Source organism: Rana temporaria, chromosome 8 (assembly GCF_905171775.1).
Source record: "Rana temporaria chromosome 8, aRanTem1.1, whole genome shotgun sequence".
In the NCBI taxonomy this organism is placed as follows: Eukaryota; Metazoa; Chordata; class Amphibia; order Anura; family Ranidae; genus Rana; species Rana temporaria.
This window is the reverse complement of record NC_053496.1, coordinates 56,929,112-56,946,491: the sequence shown is the minus strand read 5'-3', so window position 1 is coordinate 56,946,491 and position 17,380 is coordinate 56,929,112. Positions and strand designations below refer to the sequence as shown.

The 17,380-nt window shown below is 42.2% G+C and overlaps 1 protein-coding gene across 3 annotated transcripts in view; it reads left to right on the top strand.

Moving 5' to 3' along the window:
* ADGRA1 (adhesion G protein-coupled receptor A1) overlaps positions 1-17,380 on the top strand; it is an 893,528-nt gene that overhangs the window by 162,059 nt on the left and 714,089 nt on the right. For 2 of the 3 annotated variants that reach the window (XM_040361825.1, XM_040361824.1), the window contains exons 5-6: positions 516-587; positions 7,537-7,700. In XM_040361825.1, coding sequence (XP_040217759.1) covers positions 516-587; positions 7,537-7,700 — 236 coding nt within the window. Of the gene's footprint in view, positions 1-515; positions 588-5,382; positions 5,519-7,536; positions 7,701-17,380 lie in introns of those variants that run through there. The other variant, XM_040361826.1, reaches the window with a different exon arrangement.

Sequence of the window (17,380 nt, the reverse complement as noted above, 5' to 3'; positions counted from 1 at the left end):
TAGCGCAAAAAATAAAAATCGCAGAGGTGATCAAATACCACCAAAAGAAAGCTCCATTTGTGGGAAAAAAAAGGACGCCAATTTTGTTTGTGAGCCACGTCGCACGACCGCGCAATTTTCAGTTAAATCAACGCAGTGCCGAATCACAAAAACTGGCCGCGCCCTTTACCTGCATTTTGGTCCGGGTCTTAAGTGGTTAATGATAACGGTCACAGTTGCTTTTGCGTTTAACCCAGACAGTTTTTTTTTATTTAGAAACACTTAAAAATGGGCTCACATAATATCAGTCTCTGTATGAAGAAAACATATCAGTCTAACTATTTTCAACTTTTAATTGCAAATATACATGTACCTCAGAAACCCATTACCAGCAGTGTATCTCATATTGAGTAAATCATATTGTTATTATTATGGGAGGACAGAGTCCATTAATGTATCCAAACCTATGCAGCTATATTCTTCAATAAAAATATTAACAATGTGTAATTTTAATGTTTACTCTTTTTCACATACAGTAACCTATCAGGAAATATTTTTTCAACACTGGAACCTGGTCTTTTCAATGCACTTTCTTCACTAAAAGTCATGTGAGTACTACGTATGAACCTATGTATGCCTACAAAGTGAAGGGACCATATTTATATGGTTCCTGTAAATTCTTGTTTTTGGGATTTATACTGCTTTAAATTGGGCTTCAAGCTTTATAAATACTCTCCAAGTTGCTGAATGCTAAAAACTGATTGCTAACGTAGGGCTTCTAGGGTTTTACAGCCCCCCTGATCACCCACCTAAGTAGACGTGCAGCTCCTCAGGGCTGTATATACGTATGTGATGCTTTGTGGCAAAAATGTAACCCCCTTCTGCATTTGGAGGACAGTACTGCCAATGAATGTGACCCATTGGGGGTTATTTACGAAAGGCAAATACACTTTGCACTACAAGTGCAAAATGCGCCTGAAATTGCACTGAAAGTGCACATGGAAGTGCAGTCGCTGTAAATCTGAGGGGTAGATCTGAAATGAGGGGAAGCTCTGTTAATTTTATCATCCAATCATGTGCAAGCTAAAATGCGTTTTTTTTATTTTCCTTGCATGTTTCCCTCGGATCTACAGCGACTGCACTTCCAAGTGCACTTTCAGTGCAATTTGAAGTGCAGTTTGCATTTGTAGAGCAAAGTGGATTTGCCTTTAGTAAATAACCCCCATTAAGTTAATCAGGCTTCACCGCAATTTCCCTGCAACTGTGTGGTGGTTCAGTCTTTTTAGGGTTAAAACCAGTGGCGGCTGGTGCTCCATTTCTTGGGGGGTTTAACCCCCTTGCTAGGTCCGCACTTAACCCATCCAGGTCGTGGCTTGATTGGCCAGGACGAGAAGCCGGAAGACAATAGCGAATGTTGATTCACTGATGTCAAAAGTGGGTGGGCACAGTGCTCTGTGCCATGAGCCCAACCTTTTTGAAGCCAATTAAAGCTTTAGGCTCCAATCGTGTACATAGAAACCTATGAGTCCGCATGGAGATTAGGAGGCGGCACATGGAGATTGGAGATTAGGGAGGCGGCACCCCTTATGGACTGTCTGCCGCTGGTTAAAACAGGCAGTGAAGAGGTGACATATTGCCTCCCAGCTACCTGTCAACCACCCTCTGAAAAGTGATTCCCTTTTCAAAGAGTCAGCAAGGACTGTGGTGCATGAAAATGAGCCCTTAGACCTGATTCACACCTATACATTTTTAGTGCTTTTTGCATTTTGCAGATTTGCACTACAGAACGTCTTCCATAGGAAACCATGGTAAATGGACTGTTGTGCAAAATGCAAAAATCACTAAAAATGCATAGGTGTGAATCCAGCCTTATTGTAGTATCATAATTGCATACATAACAAATAAGGATGAGCTCCAGCGTGTTTGCATAGTACACGTGCAGAGCCCGCCAGGAAGTCTGCACGGCGCTGCGCTAATCACAACCAGAGAGACATTTCCCCGATCTCTGCAGCCGAGCATCGGGACATTGTCTCCCTGGCTGTGATTAGCGCAGCTCCGTGCAGACTTCCTGGCGGGCTCTGCACGAGTGCTACGCGAACAAGCTGGAGCTCATCCTTAATAACAAATACAATTAATTGCATTGTTCTGTCTTTACAAACCTGTTTTGGGAAGGTTTCCCATATTTCATCTAAGGTTAAAAATACCCCACTAAGATAGGTCTGCCAATCTAGAAAGACTTTCAGTTTTAAATGGAAAACCTCAAAAGGTGCGTGATTTTTAGGGCAACAAAAATTTAAACTCAAAAAGTCATAAAAAATATACAAATTTATTACATAGAGTTCATGAGTTGATTTTTTCTAGACTTAATAATTCATGCCACCATAATCCTATTATCTTCTATGAGATACAGCTGAAGAAGGAACATCCCTATCTTGATTCATATTTTGATTACATTTTTTTTATTTTTTTGTCTTTCTGCTCTTTGTTATTGCCAAATATAAAAATTATTTTGCTGATCATCATAAACACCCCCCCACATTAGAACAGTAATTCAGATTAAATGAGAGTTTTATTTTTAATAAATTATGCATCTTAAGGCAATAGTATCAACCATTTTAATTAAAGTTAAATCAACACTAAAGGCAAACTTTTTTTTTTTTTAAATAACAAAAATGTTATACTTACCTCCACTGTGCAGCTCGTTTTGCACAGAGTGTCCCCTAACCCGGTCTTCTGGGGTCCCTCGACGGCTGTCTCTGCTCCTCCTCGCAAAAGCTTTCCACCTTCATGCGAGCGAGCTTTCGGGGGGGCGGCGGTACTGTCGGATGTCTTTTCACCTTTTTCAAAGGATGCATTAAGGTGAAAAAACATTTACCTTTACAACCCCTTTAACCTTTCACCATACCATTTTTATGACTGCAGGGTGGGGGCTCTGTGCCATGTCACATACCTAGTATGTGATCTGACACTTTCAGGTCTGGGGGGGTGGATTAGGTCGACCGGCGTCCTGCTCTCGCTGTGATTATGCTCAGTGGGAGCCCACCATCGGGTACCTTGGATTGGATATCTGCTGGCACCTGACGAAGAGAAAGCACTGATTCTGTGTTTCTGCTAAGCAAGAACACAGATCTTTCCCTTTCCATAGTCAAATCACCTCCCCCCACAATGAGTAAGCACAACCTAGTTTAACCCTTTGATCGCCCCTGATGTTAACCCCTTCCCTGCTGCTGTCATTAGTACAGTGACAGTTCATATTTTTTTTATCACTGTATTAGTGTCACTGGTTTCCAAAAAGCGTCAAAAGTGCCAGTTAGGTGTCCAAATTGTCTGCCACAATATTGCAGTCCCACTATAAATCGCTGATCACCGCAATTACTAGTAAAAAAAAGCCGTTTCTTCGCGTTAGCATTTTTTAGTTTGTTTCAGTAAAAACATTCCCTATAATGTTAAAACTCCTAAAAACGCCAAATGCAGCTAACAGCTTGTTACAGCGTTTAGCTGTGTTTTTGGGAGTTTTTGCAGATCAATGCTCCTGGAGGCACAGGCTGTCGTTTTTTCTACTTCCCACTAAACGGTTATGCCTCCAAACGTCTCTGACAGTTTTATGTGTGTATGGACACATAGGCTAACATGGAGGGGTTTTTAGAGACAGTAAAAAAAAAAAAAACATCAGACAATCCTAAAAGAAGCTGCAAAAACATCCCTAAGGCTCCATGCACACGGAGGCTAAAAAAAGCTATAAAAAAACGCCAGTAGCTTTGCAGGAAGCCTTTCAACGTTTTTTAGCGTTTTTCAGTGTAGTGTTTTTCAGTGTAGCGTTTTTTAGCTTTTTTTTTCATATTTATTTTTTCAATGGATACAAAAATGCTGGCGCCATGGTTTTTGAGCTTTTTTTTAGCGTATTGCAGTTTTTAGCATTTTTTACCGCCGAAAAAATGAACGCAAATTTCCAGCGTTCAGAAAAATGCCAATAAACTACAGAGCTCATTAACACTTAAAAACTCCCACGTGTGCATGGGCATATAGGCTAACATAGAGTTCAGTTTATGGGCTTTTTAAAAAAAAGCCCAAAACACCAATAAACTGCAGTTTATCAGCTTCAGTGTGCATGGAGCCTAAATGTGATGCGCAAACCACGGTGGAGTGCAGTGCTATTTATTTTAAATGGCAACCCAAAACACTATACATTGACTGTTTTGGTGCAGTGTGATAAATAAAAGAGTTCCCTTCTGTGTATAAGCCCAGGTTCACACTGGGTATGATTTTCTTCGATTTGAGATGCCATTTTAACATGTGAAATCGCATCTCAAATCAGCGGCATTTGCCGGCAACTGTCGGCAATGACACCGCCCTAATCGGTGCGACGCTACACTGATTTCAAAAAGTAGTTCCTGTACTACTTTTTGCGATTTCGGGCCGCGATTTACATAGACATCTGTGCAGAAACCTGCACAGATGTCTCTTAAATCGCAGCCAAAATCGGGACTGCCAGCGGGAGTGAAATCGTGCGAGTTCAGCGAGTTTTGGAACTGCACCGGACGTGTGTGAACCGACTATTGAAAGCCATTCACATGTTATGCGACTTGGATGTTAGGTTAAAAACGCATCCAATTCGCATATATGTGAACAAAGCCTTGAGCTTCATTCACACTTGCGAATGGGGCCATTTGTGATTCTTCATATACATTACCATACACTTATTTTTAATGGACTGGCACCACACCTTAAGACATGGGTTCTCAACCTGTGGCCCTCCAGCTGTTGCAAAACTTCAATTCCCATAATGCCTCAGCCTTTGGAAGACATGCTTGTACCTGTCATCGGCTTGCAATGCCTCATGGGAATTGTAGTTCCGCAACAGCTGGAGGGCCGCAGGTTGAGCACCCATGCCTTAAGACCTTATTCACATGTGTGAATAGGGCCATTTGTGATTGTCCACTGGGGACTCAGCAGGGATCCATGCGATGGGCAGGCTGTCTGCGTCCAGGGCCAATCATTTGCAGATAATCGAGGCATGAGCGATCACATGCAAACGGCCGTGAATAGCTGCAGGTGCTGCCAGCCTCATATTGCATTCAATGGGGCTTCCAGCCTGTACCTATGTACAAGGATTCTTACTGAGTCACCCATGGGTAATCACAAATGGCCCTATGCACAAGTGTGAATGAGGCCTTAGGCTGGACTCACACCTATGCAGTTTTAGTGCTTTTTGCATTTTGCAGATTTGCACTACAGTCCATTTAACATGGTTTCCTATGGAACACGTTCTATAGTGCAAATCTGCAAAATGCACCAAAAATGCATAGGTGTGAATCCAGCCTTAAGGTGTGGTGCCAGCCCATTAAAAATAAGTGTATGGTAATGTATATGAATAGGGCCTCAGGCTGAGCTTCATCTAAAAGGCTGCAGACACTCAGCTTTTCTCAGGCTCACTGAGACTGTACCAGGTGATTATAATTAAGGCAGATTATCCCATGCAAGAATCAGTTTGAGAAGGGATGAGGAGATTAAACAAGCAGCAACATCAGAACAGAGAAAGGTAGGAATCTGCTATAAAATTTCATAGTATCCCTACAATGTACATTGTTTACTTAGAGGGGATGGTTTGTTGTCTAATAAAGCTGGAGTTGCACGTTTTATTTTTTAAGTAAAATAATAGGCAAACATTTTTATACATGCTCTTTTTTGCAACATGTTTGTTTTTAAAAACAGTCATTATTTATTTCAAAGACATATGAAATGCCAGGCTAGCCTACTAGTAAGGGGTGACAATGCTAAATATCTTTCAGTGAATTTGTTGTGGCACTGGAGGTTATATACGAAAGGCAATTCCACTTGGCACTACAAGTGCAGTCGCTGTAGATCCGAGGGGGACATGCAAGTAAAATAAAAAACAACATTTTAGCTCGCACTTAATTGGATAATATAATCTGCAGAGCTTCCCCTCATTTCAGATCTACCCCTCAGTGCAATTTCAAATGCACTTGTAGTGCAAAGTGGATTTGCCTTTTGTAAATGACCCCCATTGTGTCCATGTGCAGTCCCTAGGGCTACAGGACTATATCCTTACAGTAAAGCTGACCATACAAGGTTTGTATGATTTATTTTTAATAATTTTTTGTTCAGCAAGCAAATTAATCAAAATTAAATAAAATCTTTCCATCCAGATAATTGAGGTGGATAGAGGAATCCCACCCGCTGAAAATTGTTTTTTGACAGCAGCACCTGCAATTTAAAAAATAAATATTGCTTTAATTTAAAAGAAAGTAGCTATAGTTATTGATAATTGAAGCACTAGCTATCAATCAAATGTAAAAAAGGTTTTCCTTCCTCCAGACCCTCCAATTCCAGAAAATGCACAGCATACAGAGTCTACACCAATCTGCATGTTGTCTGCAGCACTATAACAACTAAGGACACTGATAGTATGGCTGTTGGCAACCCATCGTTATATGTGAGAGCTGGCTTATTCAAGCACGCCCTTATTGGCCCCTGTAAGCCAGCTGACTCCAATTCAAAGGCCAGGAAGTGTATTATCAGTAGGTGGTTGCCATAGTGACAAAATTGCGCTTTGGTTTCGGCAGGTCCGGGAACACATATAGAACTGGGTTTGCTTCAAACCCAAGTTAGTCCCAGACCTAAAAAAAAGAAACAAAGCGACGCCTTCTAAGCGTAGTAAGTTGGCATTTAATAGGGTAAAAACAATTTACAGTAATTGTCTACTCACAAATGGAGCATTACAATAGGCATCTGGAATAAAGGTTCATCCGCTGGGGGTCCCGGGGAAGACTTTTTGTCACTCGGTGTCCTGTGGACTCGATACAACTGATGCCCTTTCCTCGAGTGGCAGCGTCGGTGGGGGGCGAACGCCCTTGGAACCTTGGAGAAGGGGAGCTTGTTTCCCGAGTGTGCGGCTGTGCAAACGTCACTTCCGGGTCAGGGTTCAGCGGGAGGATGCGCGCGTTCGAGACATTCGTCTCATCCCTATGTGTGTTTGCCCTGGGTTTTGACATGCTATTTGACGTGTCGCCGTCCTAATTGGTGCGACGCCGCATCTCCGGCGCTGCACCGATTTCAAAAAGTAGTTTCTGTACTACTTTTTGCAATTTCGGGCTGCGATTTACATTCGACACCTGTGCAGAAACCTGCACAGATGTCTCTGAAATTGCGGCCGAAATCAGGACTGACATGCAGGAGTGAAATCGTGCGAGTTCAGCTGAACTCGCACTGATTCATTCCCGCAGCTCAGTGTGAACCAGGGCTAAAGAATTAGCGCTGTTCTGCAGCCTAAGTCACCCTGCCTCAGTAGGAGGTTACATAGGGCTCCTTTGTGGATCCCATCTCCCAACTTTGTTGCTGAAATCTCATCAGCCCCTGTGGTGATGTCGCAGGGGCAAATAAGATGATTTCTGTGCTCCAGGGATAAAGTCCGTAAAAGGTAACGTAAAATCTGGGCCTGGGTATACAAGAGGAGGTGTTGGTAAAAAAAAAAAAAAAAATGAACACGTGTATTTACTTGGAGTTCTGCTTCAATAATATGTATGTCTTCTGTCCTAGATTTTTTGGTAGTGAATCCCTCATCTGTGACTGTAACCTTAAATGGGTCTTGAAATGGGCGGCATCTTCATCAGTTCGTATCAGTGAGGACACTGTCTGTGAACACCCGCTTAACGTCCGGGGACTCGAATTTCATGCCCTACGAGAGAGCCAGTTAACATGTGGTAAGCAAATTTCCGCTTGTTTATTAGAGTTAAAGGGACTTTCCAATTTAACCATTTCGGCCCCGGAAGAGTTTACCCCTTTTTTTTTGCAATTCGGCTCTTTAACTGAGAATTGCGCGGTCGTGCGATGTTGTACCCAAACAAAATTGACATTTTTTTCCCACAAATAGAGCTTTCTTTTAGTATTTGATCACCTCAGCGGTTTTTATTTTTGGTGCTATAAACAAAAAAAGAGCGACATTTTTGAAAAAAAAGCAATATTTTTTATTTTTTGCTATAATAAATATCCCCCAAAAATATATAAAAAACTATTTTATTTCCTCAGTTTAGGCCGATATGTTTTCTTCTACATACTTTTGGTAAAAAAAAGTGTATTATGATTGGTTTGCGCAAAAGTTATAGCGAAAAATAGGGGATAGATTTATGGCTTTTTTTTTATCGGAACTGCGACATTCTGGCAGACACATCGGACACTTTTGACACTATTTTGGGACCATTGTCATTTATACAGCGATCAGAGCTACAAATAGCCCCTGACTACTGTATAAATGACACTGACAGGGAAGGGCTTAAACACTAGGGGGCGATCAAGGAGTTAAGTGTTTCTTAGGGATGTGTTCTAACTATAATGGGGGATGGTTTCACTACAGCATGACAGAGATCACTGCTCCCGATGACAGGGAGCAGTAGATCGGATCCCTGTCATGTTGCTAGGCAGAACAGGGAAATACCTTGTTTACATAGGCATCTCCTCGCCACAATCGCGGGTCGCCAGCGAACATCAAGTTTGCAGGACCCGAAGGCACGCTTCCGTGGTGGGCGCATGCCTGTTAGGCGGCAAATTTAAAGGGTCGTATAGGTACTCCCATTTGTCTGCCCCTGCCATTCTGCTGTCGCAAATCGACGTGCAGCAGTCGGCACAGGGTTAAAAAATATATAAGGTGTGTTATCATTGTTCTAAAAATAAAATCCGCTGCTTGAAGGAGATTTGCACTTAAAGGGTACCTCTAATTTCATGGAGGGAAAAAAATTGCAAATAAAGAAAAAATAATATAGCACATATATTTGTGACACTAATCGTATTGTAATTTAATGTTATTAACCACTTAAGCCCCGGACCTTTAGGCAGCTAAATGCTCAGGCCAGGTTTTGCGATTCGGGAATGCGTCGCTTTAACAGACAATTGCGCGGTCGTGCGACGTGGCTCGCAAACAAAATTGACGTCCTTTTTTTCCCACAAATAGAGCTTTCTTTTGGTGGTATTTGATCACCTCTGCGGTTTTTATTTTTTGCGCTATAAACAAAATTAGAGCGACAATTTTGAAAAAAATGCAATATTTTTTACTTTTTGCTATAATATATATCCCCCAAAAACATATATAACATTTTTTTTCCTCAGTTTTGGCCGATACGTATTCTTCTACCTATTTTTGGTTAAAAAAAATCGCAATAAGCGTTTATCGATTGGTTTGCGCAAAATGTATAGCTTTTCCAAAATAGGGGATAGTTTTATTGCATTTTTTTTTTTTTTTTTTACTACTAATGGCGGCGATCAGCGTTTTTTTTTTTTTTTTGTGACTGCGACATTATGGCGGACACTTCGGACAATTTTGACACATTTTTGGGACCATTGTCATTTTCACAGCAAAAAATACATTTAAATTGCATTGTTTATTGTGAAAATGACAGTTGCAGTTTGGGAGTTAACCACAGGGGGCGCTGACGGAGTTATGTTTCACCTAGTGTGTGTTTACAACTGTAGGGGGGTGTGGCTGTAGGTCTGACGTCATCGATCGTGTCTCCCTATAAAAGGGATCACTCGATCGATGCAGCCGACACAGTGAAGCTGTGTTTACACACGGCTCTCCTCGTTCTTCAGCTCCGGGGAGCGATCGCGAGTGGGCGGCTAGAAACGAAAAGCGGCGCCCTCATCACGGATCGCTCCCTGAGGCTTACCGACCGCCGCATGTACCGGGGGGGGTCCCGATCCGACCCGCGCAAAGGCAGCGACGTGCGGGCACGTCGTTCTGTCGGTCCGTGCCATTTTGCCGACGTATATGTACATGCGGCGGTCGTTAAGCGGTTAAAAATTAACTTTCCTTTTTGATCTGCAGTCATTGTAATTTTCTGAGAATGCATTGCAATATGGCTACGTGGAGTTGTTCTGTACACAGAATGTATACTGACCACTCCTCGCCTTCCTTCTTGGCAGAGACAACCCAGTTTGGTGAAGAGAAAATATAATATGTAATATTAGGTATTAAATGAAACACCAGTAATTGCATTTACATACAGAAGCAGATGGTTTGAAAACAGAACCAGAAAGAGGGCCGTAATGTGTCCACCATTCGGCTCTCTTATTACCATTTTTTTTTTTTTTTCTTTTTCATGGAGACGACAAACAGAAGGTTAAAGTATATGTTTTTTTTTTTTTTTTTTAGTTTTGGATAAAGTGAAGATGGATTAGAACATCTGTCGGTTTTTATTGCTGTCTGTGCACCCTGTTATGCTGCGTACACACGATGGGTTAGTCTGATGAAAACGGTCTGATGGAGCGTTTTCATCAGACCAAACCGATCGTGTGTGGGCCCCATCGGTTATTTATCCATAGGTTAAAAAAATAGGAACTTGTTTTAAAATTATATGATGGATAAAAAAACCTATAGAAAAAAACGATTGTCTATAGGTACGCTTGCTCAGAATCAAGTCGACGCATGCTTGGAAGCATTGAACTTCCTTTTTTTTCCGCCACGTCGTTGTGTTTTACGTCACCGCGTTCTGACACGATCGGTTTTTTAACTGATGGTGTGTAGGCACGACTGATCATCAGTCAGCTTCATCGGATAACTGAAAATCCATCAGACCGTTTTCATCGGACTAACCTATCGTGTGTACAGGGCATTAGGGAGATTTACCCTCTCTATCTGTCCCTTTTACCAATATCATTGTAAGTGAAAGTAAAATAAAATCACACATTTTGGGTTGTCCCCAGAAGAGGGGAAATCTTCCTATGGGTACACTAGTTTGGGTGACCAAGCGATACCATTAATTTTGCAGGGATTTCCTCTTTTGGTTATGGGACAGGAAGTGAAAATTTCCCCAAATGGGACACAGGTGGCAAAATACCTAAAAAAAAAAAAAAAAAAAAACAGAATGGACAGGGATATAGCCCCCCCGTTACTAATTTTTAGCCTAGGTTCACACTGCTGCGAATTCAAAATCGCGGTAAAATGCGCGATTTTACCGCGATTTTGCCGCGATTTCGGCCGCAATTTAATGTAAATCGCGGCCAAAATCGCAAAAAGTAGTACAGGAACTACTTTTTGAAATCGCAGATGCGGCGTCGCACTGATTAGGACAGTGCCATTGCCGACAATTGCCGCCGATTTGAGATGCGATTTGACATGTCAAATCGCATCTCAAATCGTTCCAAATCGTACCCAGTGTGAACCAGGGCTTAAATGGGAAAAAAACTAAGTTTTGCCTATAGATCTACCTTAATAGCCCTGCACTCTATGTAATGACTCTAAGGGACCACACGCAGCTTGGTTAGTCTAGGGGGGATAAGGAAGATGTATTACTTACCTTACATGCTGCTTTGGCCAGTTCCAGGGCTCACCCTTTCTTCCTGGAGCTGTGGACAACCCCTTGGCTTCATTACATACAGTATATAGGGCATATTATCATTGTTCTAAAAATGTTTGCTTGAAGGAGATTTGCTGTAAACAGCATTGGCTAAGGCACTACAAAAAATTAAGCCATCCCGCCATTGGTGGAAAGCCTTGCTACTCTTGGCAACGGCTGTAGATTATTTAACCCCTGTGATCAAAATTCTAAGAGGCAGGGAGGGGGTGAGAGCAGAGCAGAGATGACAGCTGGTAATAAAGGAGGGACGTACGCTGACCGTGGTGGTCAGGTCTCAGCAGCCCTGATTATTGTGGTCAGCACCAGTAGTGTATTTAGGTTTTATGCTGCCCTAGGCCTGACTAAACTTGTGCACCCCCTAATTAAAATATGACCCACCCTTCCTGTCAAGGCCACGCCCCTTTCTGTTTAGAGCCCACCCTGGAATTTATGAGCGGGGACACTAGTTCTAAGGCCCTGGTGGGTGGGCAATGGTTTCCTTTATTTTGCATAGATTTCCTCTCACTTCCTGTTTGGCTATGGGGCAGGAAGTGAAGGAAAACCTCTGCAATGGGACAGGGATAGGAAAAAAATTAACTGTTGGGCTATAACCCTCCCTTACTCTACCCCCCCCCCCCCCAAAAAAAATAGCCTATAGTTCTACTTTAAGCACAAATCTCTGATAATTTTATGGAGAGGACTATGAAGTTTTAACCATGCCAATGGTGCAGCAGAAACATATAGCACAGTGAGGAAGGTTTATGGTCCAGGATGATAGGACAGTCAAAATTAGAAGCAGCTTGCGTTACACTAACAGTGTAGCGCAAGCCGGCAGGTATTCTTTCCGTGCTGCCCCCTGCAAAATGCTGCCCTAGGCCTGGGCCTTGTTGGCCTAGGCCAGGATACAGCGTTGGTCAGCGCAGCGAAGGGGACACAGGAAGTGGCAGGATCAGCCAGGTTTTTTACACTTTAGAGAGGGACAGATTGTACAGCACAAGCACTGCGCTGTTTAATTTGCTTTAAGGCAACATGATATATAATCTCTATCAATTTTTTTTTTTTTTTTTTTTAGGTTAACAAACACTTTAATGCCGTGTACACACGGTCAGAATTTCCGACAAGAAAAGTTTGATGTGAGCTTTTGGGCGGATATTCCAATCATGTGTAGGCCCCATCGGACTTTTTCTGTTGGAATTTCCGACAGCAAAAATTTGAGAGCTGGTTCTCAAATTTTCCGATGGGAAAAGTTCTTGTCGGAAATTCCGATCATCTGTATGCAATTCCGACGTGAAAAAAAAAATGCATGCTCAGAATCAATTTGACAGTGGCTCGAAATCATTCAATTTTCTCGGCTTGTTGTAGTGTTGTACGTTACGCGTTCTTGACGGTCGGAATTTTGTGTGACTGTGTGTATGCAACACAAGTTTGAGCCAAAATTCAGTCTGAAAAAAATCCACAGTTTTCTTGTCGGAATTTCCGATCGTGTGTACGCGGCACTAGCCTTGCAGTTTGGGGTTTACTGCATGGGTACATTTAGCCTAATTCCTGGCGTACAGCTTTAAAGGAATTATTTAAAGAAAATGGAAAAGAAAAGTGAAAAATATCACTTCCTGTGCAATCATTCTTCAAAGAGCAAATGTTACATTTTATATCCCCCAAGTGTAATCCAAGGATCCTGCTTTAATACTGTGCATCTCTTCCGGTTAGATAATTCATAATGACACTGTGTGTGGTCCAAGTTATATCTTAACGGTTAATTTATCTCTAAAGCATTCATTTTCAGTGAGGTTACTTCAGGACACAGCTCCTATTGCAGACAAGATCACATTCATACAATTTATTGGTTGTTCTTCCTTTTCCTAGTTATACTAAATACAATTCATTTGTCATTTTTCACAGATCTACTTGAATTTTTGCTGGTCGTGTTGACATGTGGCACCCGCACTGTATGTTAACCTGATTTTTACAGGTTTCACAATGCAGGTCAAACACCACATGCATGAGATTTTACTTTACCTGCCTACATAGTTAATTAATGGAAAAATTAAAAGCTGAACTTGAGGGAAATACAAACTACGGAATGATAAGAGTTTATATATTTGCATTATTCCTTATTTTCCCATCAGTAGGCGCTCTCCGACGTCCTGTGTTGAAGGCATGAAATCAAAGGATGGTCCTTTCAGTGTTTGACTTTGGCAATAGATGGGGTTGTAGTGACTGTAGCAAATGGCACCACGTACCTCACAGTAAAAACAATATGACGTCACCAGCACTCCGTTGCCCTCATTTATTAGTACAATGTTATGTTAGTCAAATAAGACAAAATTTTGGGCACATGCATAGTCCCTTCCTTAAAGCGGAGGTTCACCCTAAAAAACATCTATGTACCATCCCATCCAGCATACTTGCGTCAGCTATATTATGTTTGTTTTTTTCGCTGTATTTACCGTTTAATCGTTCAGTTTCTTTTCAGACTCCCGTGGGGAGTAGGCGTTCCTATGAAGAGGGGAACATTATTGACGTCCGGCTATGGCGCGTCACGCGTTCCGAAAATAGCCGGACTAGGACTCGGCTCTTCACGGCGCCTGCGCACAGACTAGGAGCTGACTGCGCAGGCGCCGTATATATCCGAGTCCTATTTCGGCTATTTTCAGAACGTGTGACGTGCCATAGCCGGTCATCAATCATGTTCCCCTCTTCATAGGAACGCCTATTTCCCGCCGGAGTCTGAAAAGAAACTGAACGATTACACGGTAAATACAGTGGAAAAAAAACACATACTATAGCTGACGCAAGTATGCTGGATGGGATGGTACATAGATGTTTTAGGGTGAACCTCCGCTTTAAGGAAACGTATATACACAGTTGAGACAAACCATTTAACACCTACAGGGGAGCCAATTTAACACTGACAGGGGTGCTTATAATGATCACATTTATATACAGCCATCTTAGCTCCTACCTCATTTGAAAAAATGCTTTGACCCATTACAGTCTGCCTTTCACTTGCAGCACTCCAAAGAAACTGCCTTATTTAAACTCCTTTTCAATAAACTCCACTCCCTTGGCCTCCAATATTCTGCTCTATCCTGGTTCTCCTTCTACCAATCACATTGCTTCTTCAGTGTTACCTACAACTCTGTCTTCTCTTCTCTATTTCCTCTTTCTGTGGTGGTCCCTCAAGGCTCTGTTATTGGACCCCTTCTCTTTTCTATCTACACCTCCTCCCTTGGTCACTTGATAACGTCCTATGGCTTCCAATACCATCTCTACACCAATGACACCCAAATCTATCTCTTTACTCCTCACCGTTCTCCTCGGTCTCCTCTTGCATTACTAACTGACATATCAGCATGTATGGCGCACCACTTCCTCAAACTAATCTCCAGCCTCTCCCATCCTCTGGAACTCTCTACCTCAATCTGTCTGGCTATCTCCTACTATGGCTGCTTTTAGGCGATCCCCGAAAACTAATTTCTTCAGGGAAGCCTTTTACGCCTCCAACTAATCTTTTATCACTTCCATCAGCTCATCCTTCTGTCAGGGAAATGGCCATGGAAGTATTGGCAATCTTGCCAGTAAAAGTAATGTGCTTCATTGGCGCATCATGTGACATATGGATCCCCCCGCTGGCCTATAAAAGACTGCTTCTGTCTGACCCAAGTCTCTGGATTGTTGTCAGCTTCCTGTGTTCTTGACCCTCTGTTCTTGACCCGGCTCGTTCCAGACCTGTTGACCTTCTCTCCTGGCTCATCCCCTGGCTTGTTGCTTGACCTTCCTTCTGCTGATTATCCATGCATGACCCTAGCTTGCTATATGGACTTTGCCTCTGCCTGATTACCCGTACATGACTCCGGCTTGCTATATGGACTTGGTCTCTGCCTGATTACCTGTACATGACCCCGGCTTGCTATATGGACTTCACCTCTGCCTGATTACCTGTGCATGACTCTGGCTTGCTATATGGACTTGCTCCTGCTTGATTACCAGTTTGACCTCAGCTTACTTCACAGATTTGCTTTTGCTTCTTGCCATCCTGTGTTTGACCCTCAGCCGGGTGTCCATTGCTGTCCTTTGAAGCATGGTTTATTTCAAGCACAGTGGGGAGTTCCTGACCGCCTGTGCACCACTACGCCCTGGCAGTCCTCACAAGGTGACGCTCTTCTGGATCCACCCAGATCCTTCTGGCAGCCTGTGCTTCTTCGGGCCGTATACCTTCTGTGGCACTTTCAGAGGTATACTGCATATTGGCATTGGATCAGGTACGTGACACCCCCCAGTTACCACTTTCTGTACCACTTGCCACTACGCACTCATGAGCAGGACCCCCTTGTATTTTATTGTATTGTAACTGCACTGTCTCTCTTTTAGATTGTAAAGCACTGCGTAAACTGTTGGCACTATATAAATCCGATATTATAATAATAATGATAATCATAAAACCCTTATCCCAAAATGAAAGAACACTGTTGCTGTAACTAGCTTAAAGTGTTAACAGGGCTTTGACTTTAAACTAAACTCCTAATTTATTTGTTTCTAAAAGTTGTTACTGTCACAATTACTTGTGCTCTCAATCAAACTGTCAAGCCATCAAATATCCAGTGTCATAACTGATCACATGTGCAGCACCATGGCAACTGCAGAGCAAACAGAGACTAAGATGGCAGCTTCCCCGGCTGTAAAGGATAGGAGGGTTTAGTTCCACTTTCTTTTTTTTAGTCCAGTCCTTTTAAATCAGCTTGTGCTATCTAATTATACCCTCTTCACAGACAATTCTGCTGTCCAAAGGTGTCTCTTTTGCTCCTCCATCCAGAGTGGAGATGCCTTAAAGAAGAATTCCAGGAATGGATTTTTTTATACATAGTTACAATCGTCCAGCTTGGACCATTCGAATGATGTATATACCATCCTTGTTCAATACCCCTGGAAGCTAGGAATCATTGAAGTGGACACCACTACTCTAGTGATCTCCTCTAGCTTCTGGCTCTCATAATGAGCAGCTGCCCTTCTGCTTTATAAACACAGGAGGTCACCTCCCAGCCTTTCCACCTTGTCCAATCAGAGAAAATTCAGAAAATGGAATACATGCTCTCAATGGCACCCCCTTGCTGAGTAGTCGACCTCATGTGTTCACAATGCAGGCAAAATCCGACGGTTATACAGAAGTCGATCAGTAAATCAATTTTTGTACAACCGCTCTACCCATACATATATCGAAATTCTGCCAGTGCCTGCTGAACCAGACACATTTTGATCCATGTATGGCCAGCTTAACAAATTGTAGCCAAACTCCAGCTACCACATTTAAGGCAGTTACAGCAACAGTTTTGTTCCTTTTGACATAGAGGTTTTACATAAATAAAAGCTGATCATTTTAAGCATCCGTCAGTGGTAAATGGTTTCTTCCAACCCTCCAACTACATCAAAAGCAGTTAAAAAACGCAATGAGATAAAACAACAGCGTGAGAGGCGTTCTAACACTGTTATTTTATCTTATTGTGTTTTTTAACTGCTTTTGATGTAAGCATCCATTTGTCTGTAATAAATAATCGCTTGTTTAATACATTTTACACTATGGGAGGCATTTTATCTATTCCATTTCTATATGTAAACTGGAGCCCTTAGCGATACATTAAGAGCCTGGAGGTTGGATATTGTCAGTACCTACAGTTCTGTGAAAAAGTATTTACCCCCTTCACAATTTTTTTATTTCTTTGCAAATTTGTCATACTTAAATGATTCAGATCATCAAACAAATGTTAATATTACACAAAGATAACCAGAGTAAATACAAAATGCATTGTTTAAATAACAGTTCAATTTATTAAGGGAAAAAGGCTATCCAAACCTGCCTGGCCCTATGTGACAAAGTAATTGCCCCTAAACCTAAAAACTGGTTGTGCCACCCTTGGCGGCAGCAACTGCAATCAAGCCTTTGGGATGACTGGCAAGAAGGTTTTCACATTGTTGTGGAGGAATTTTGATGCACTTTTCTTTGCAGAATTGTTTTAATTCAGCCACATTGAAGGGTTTTCCAACCTGAACGGCCTGAAAAA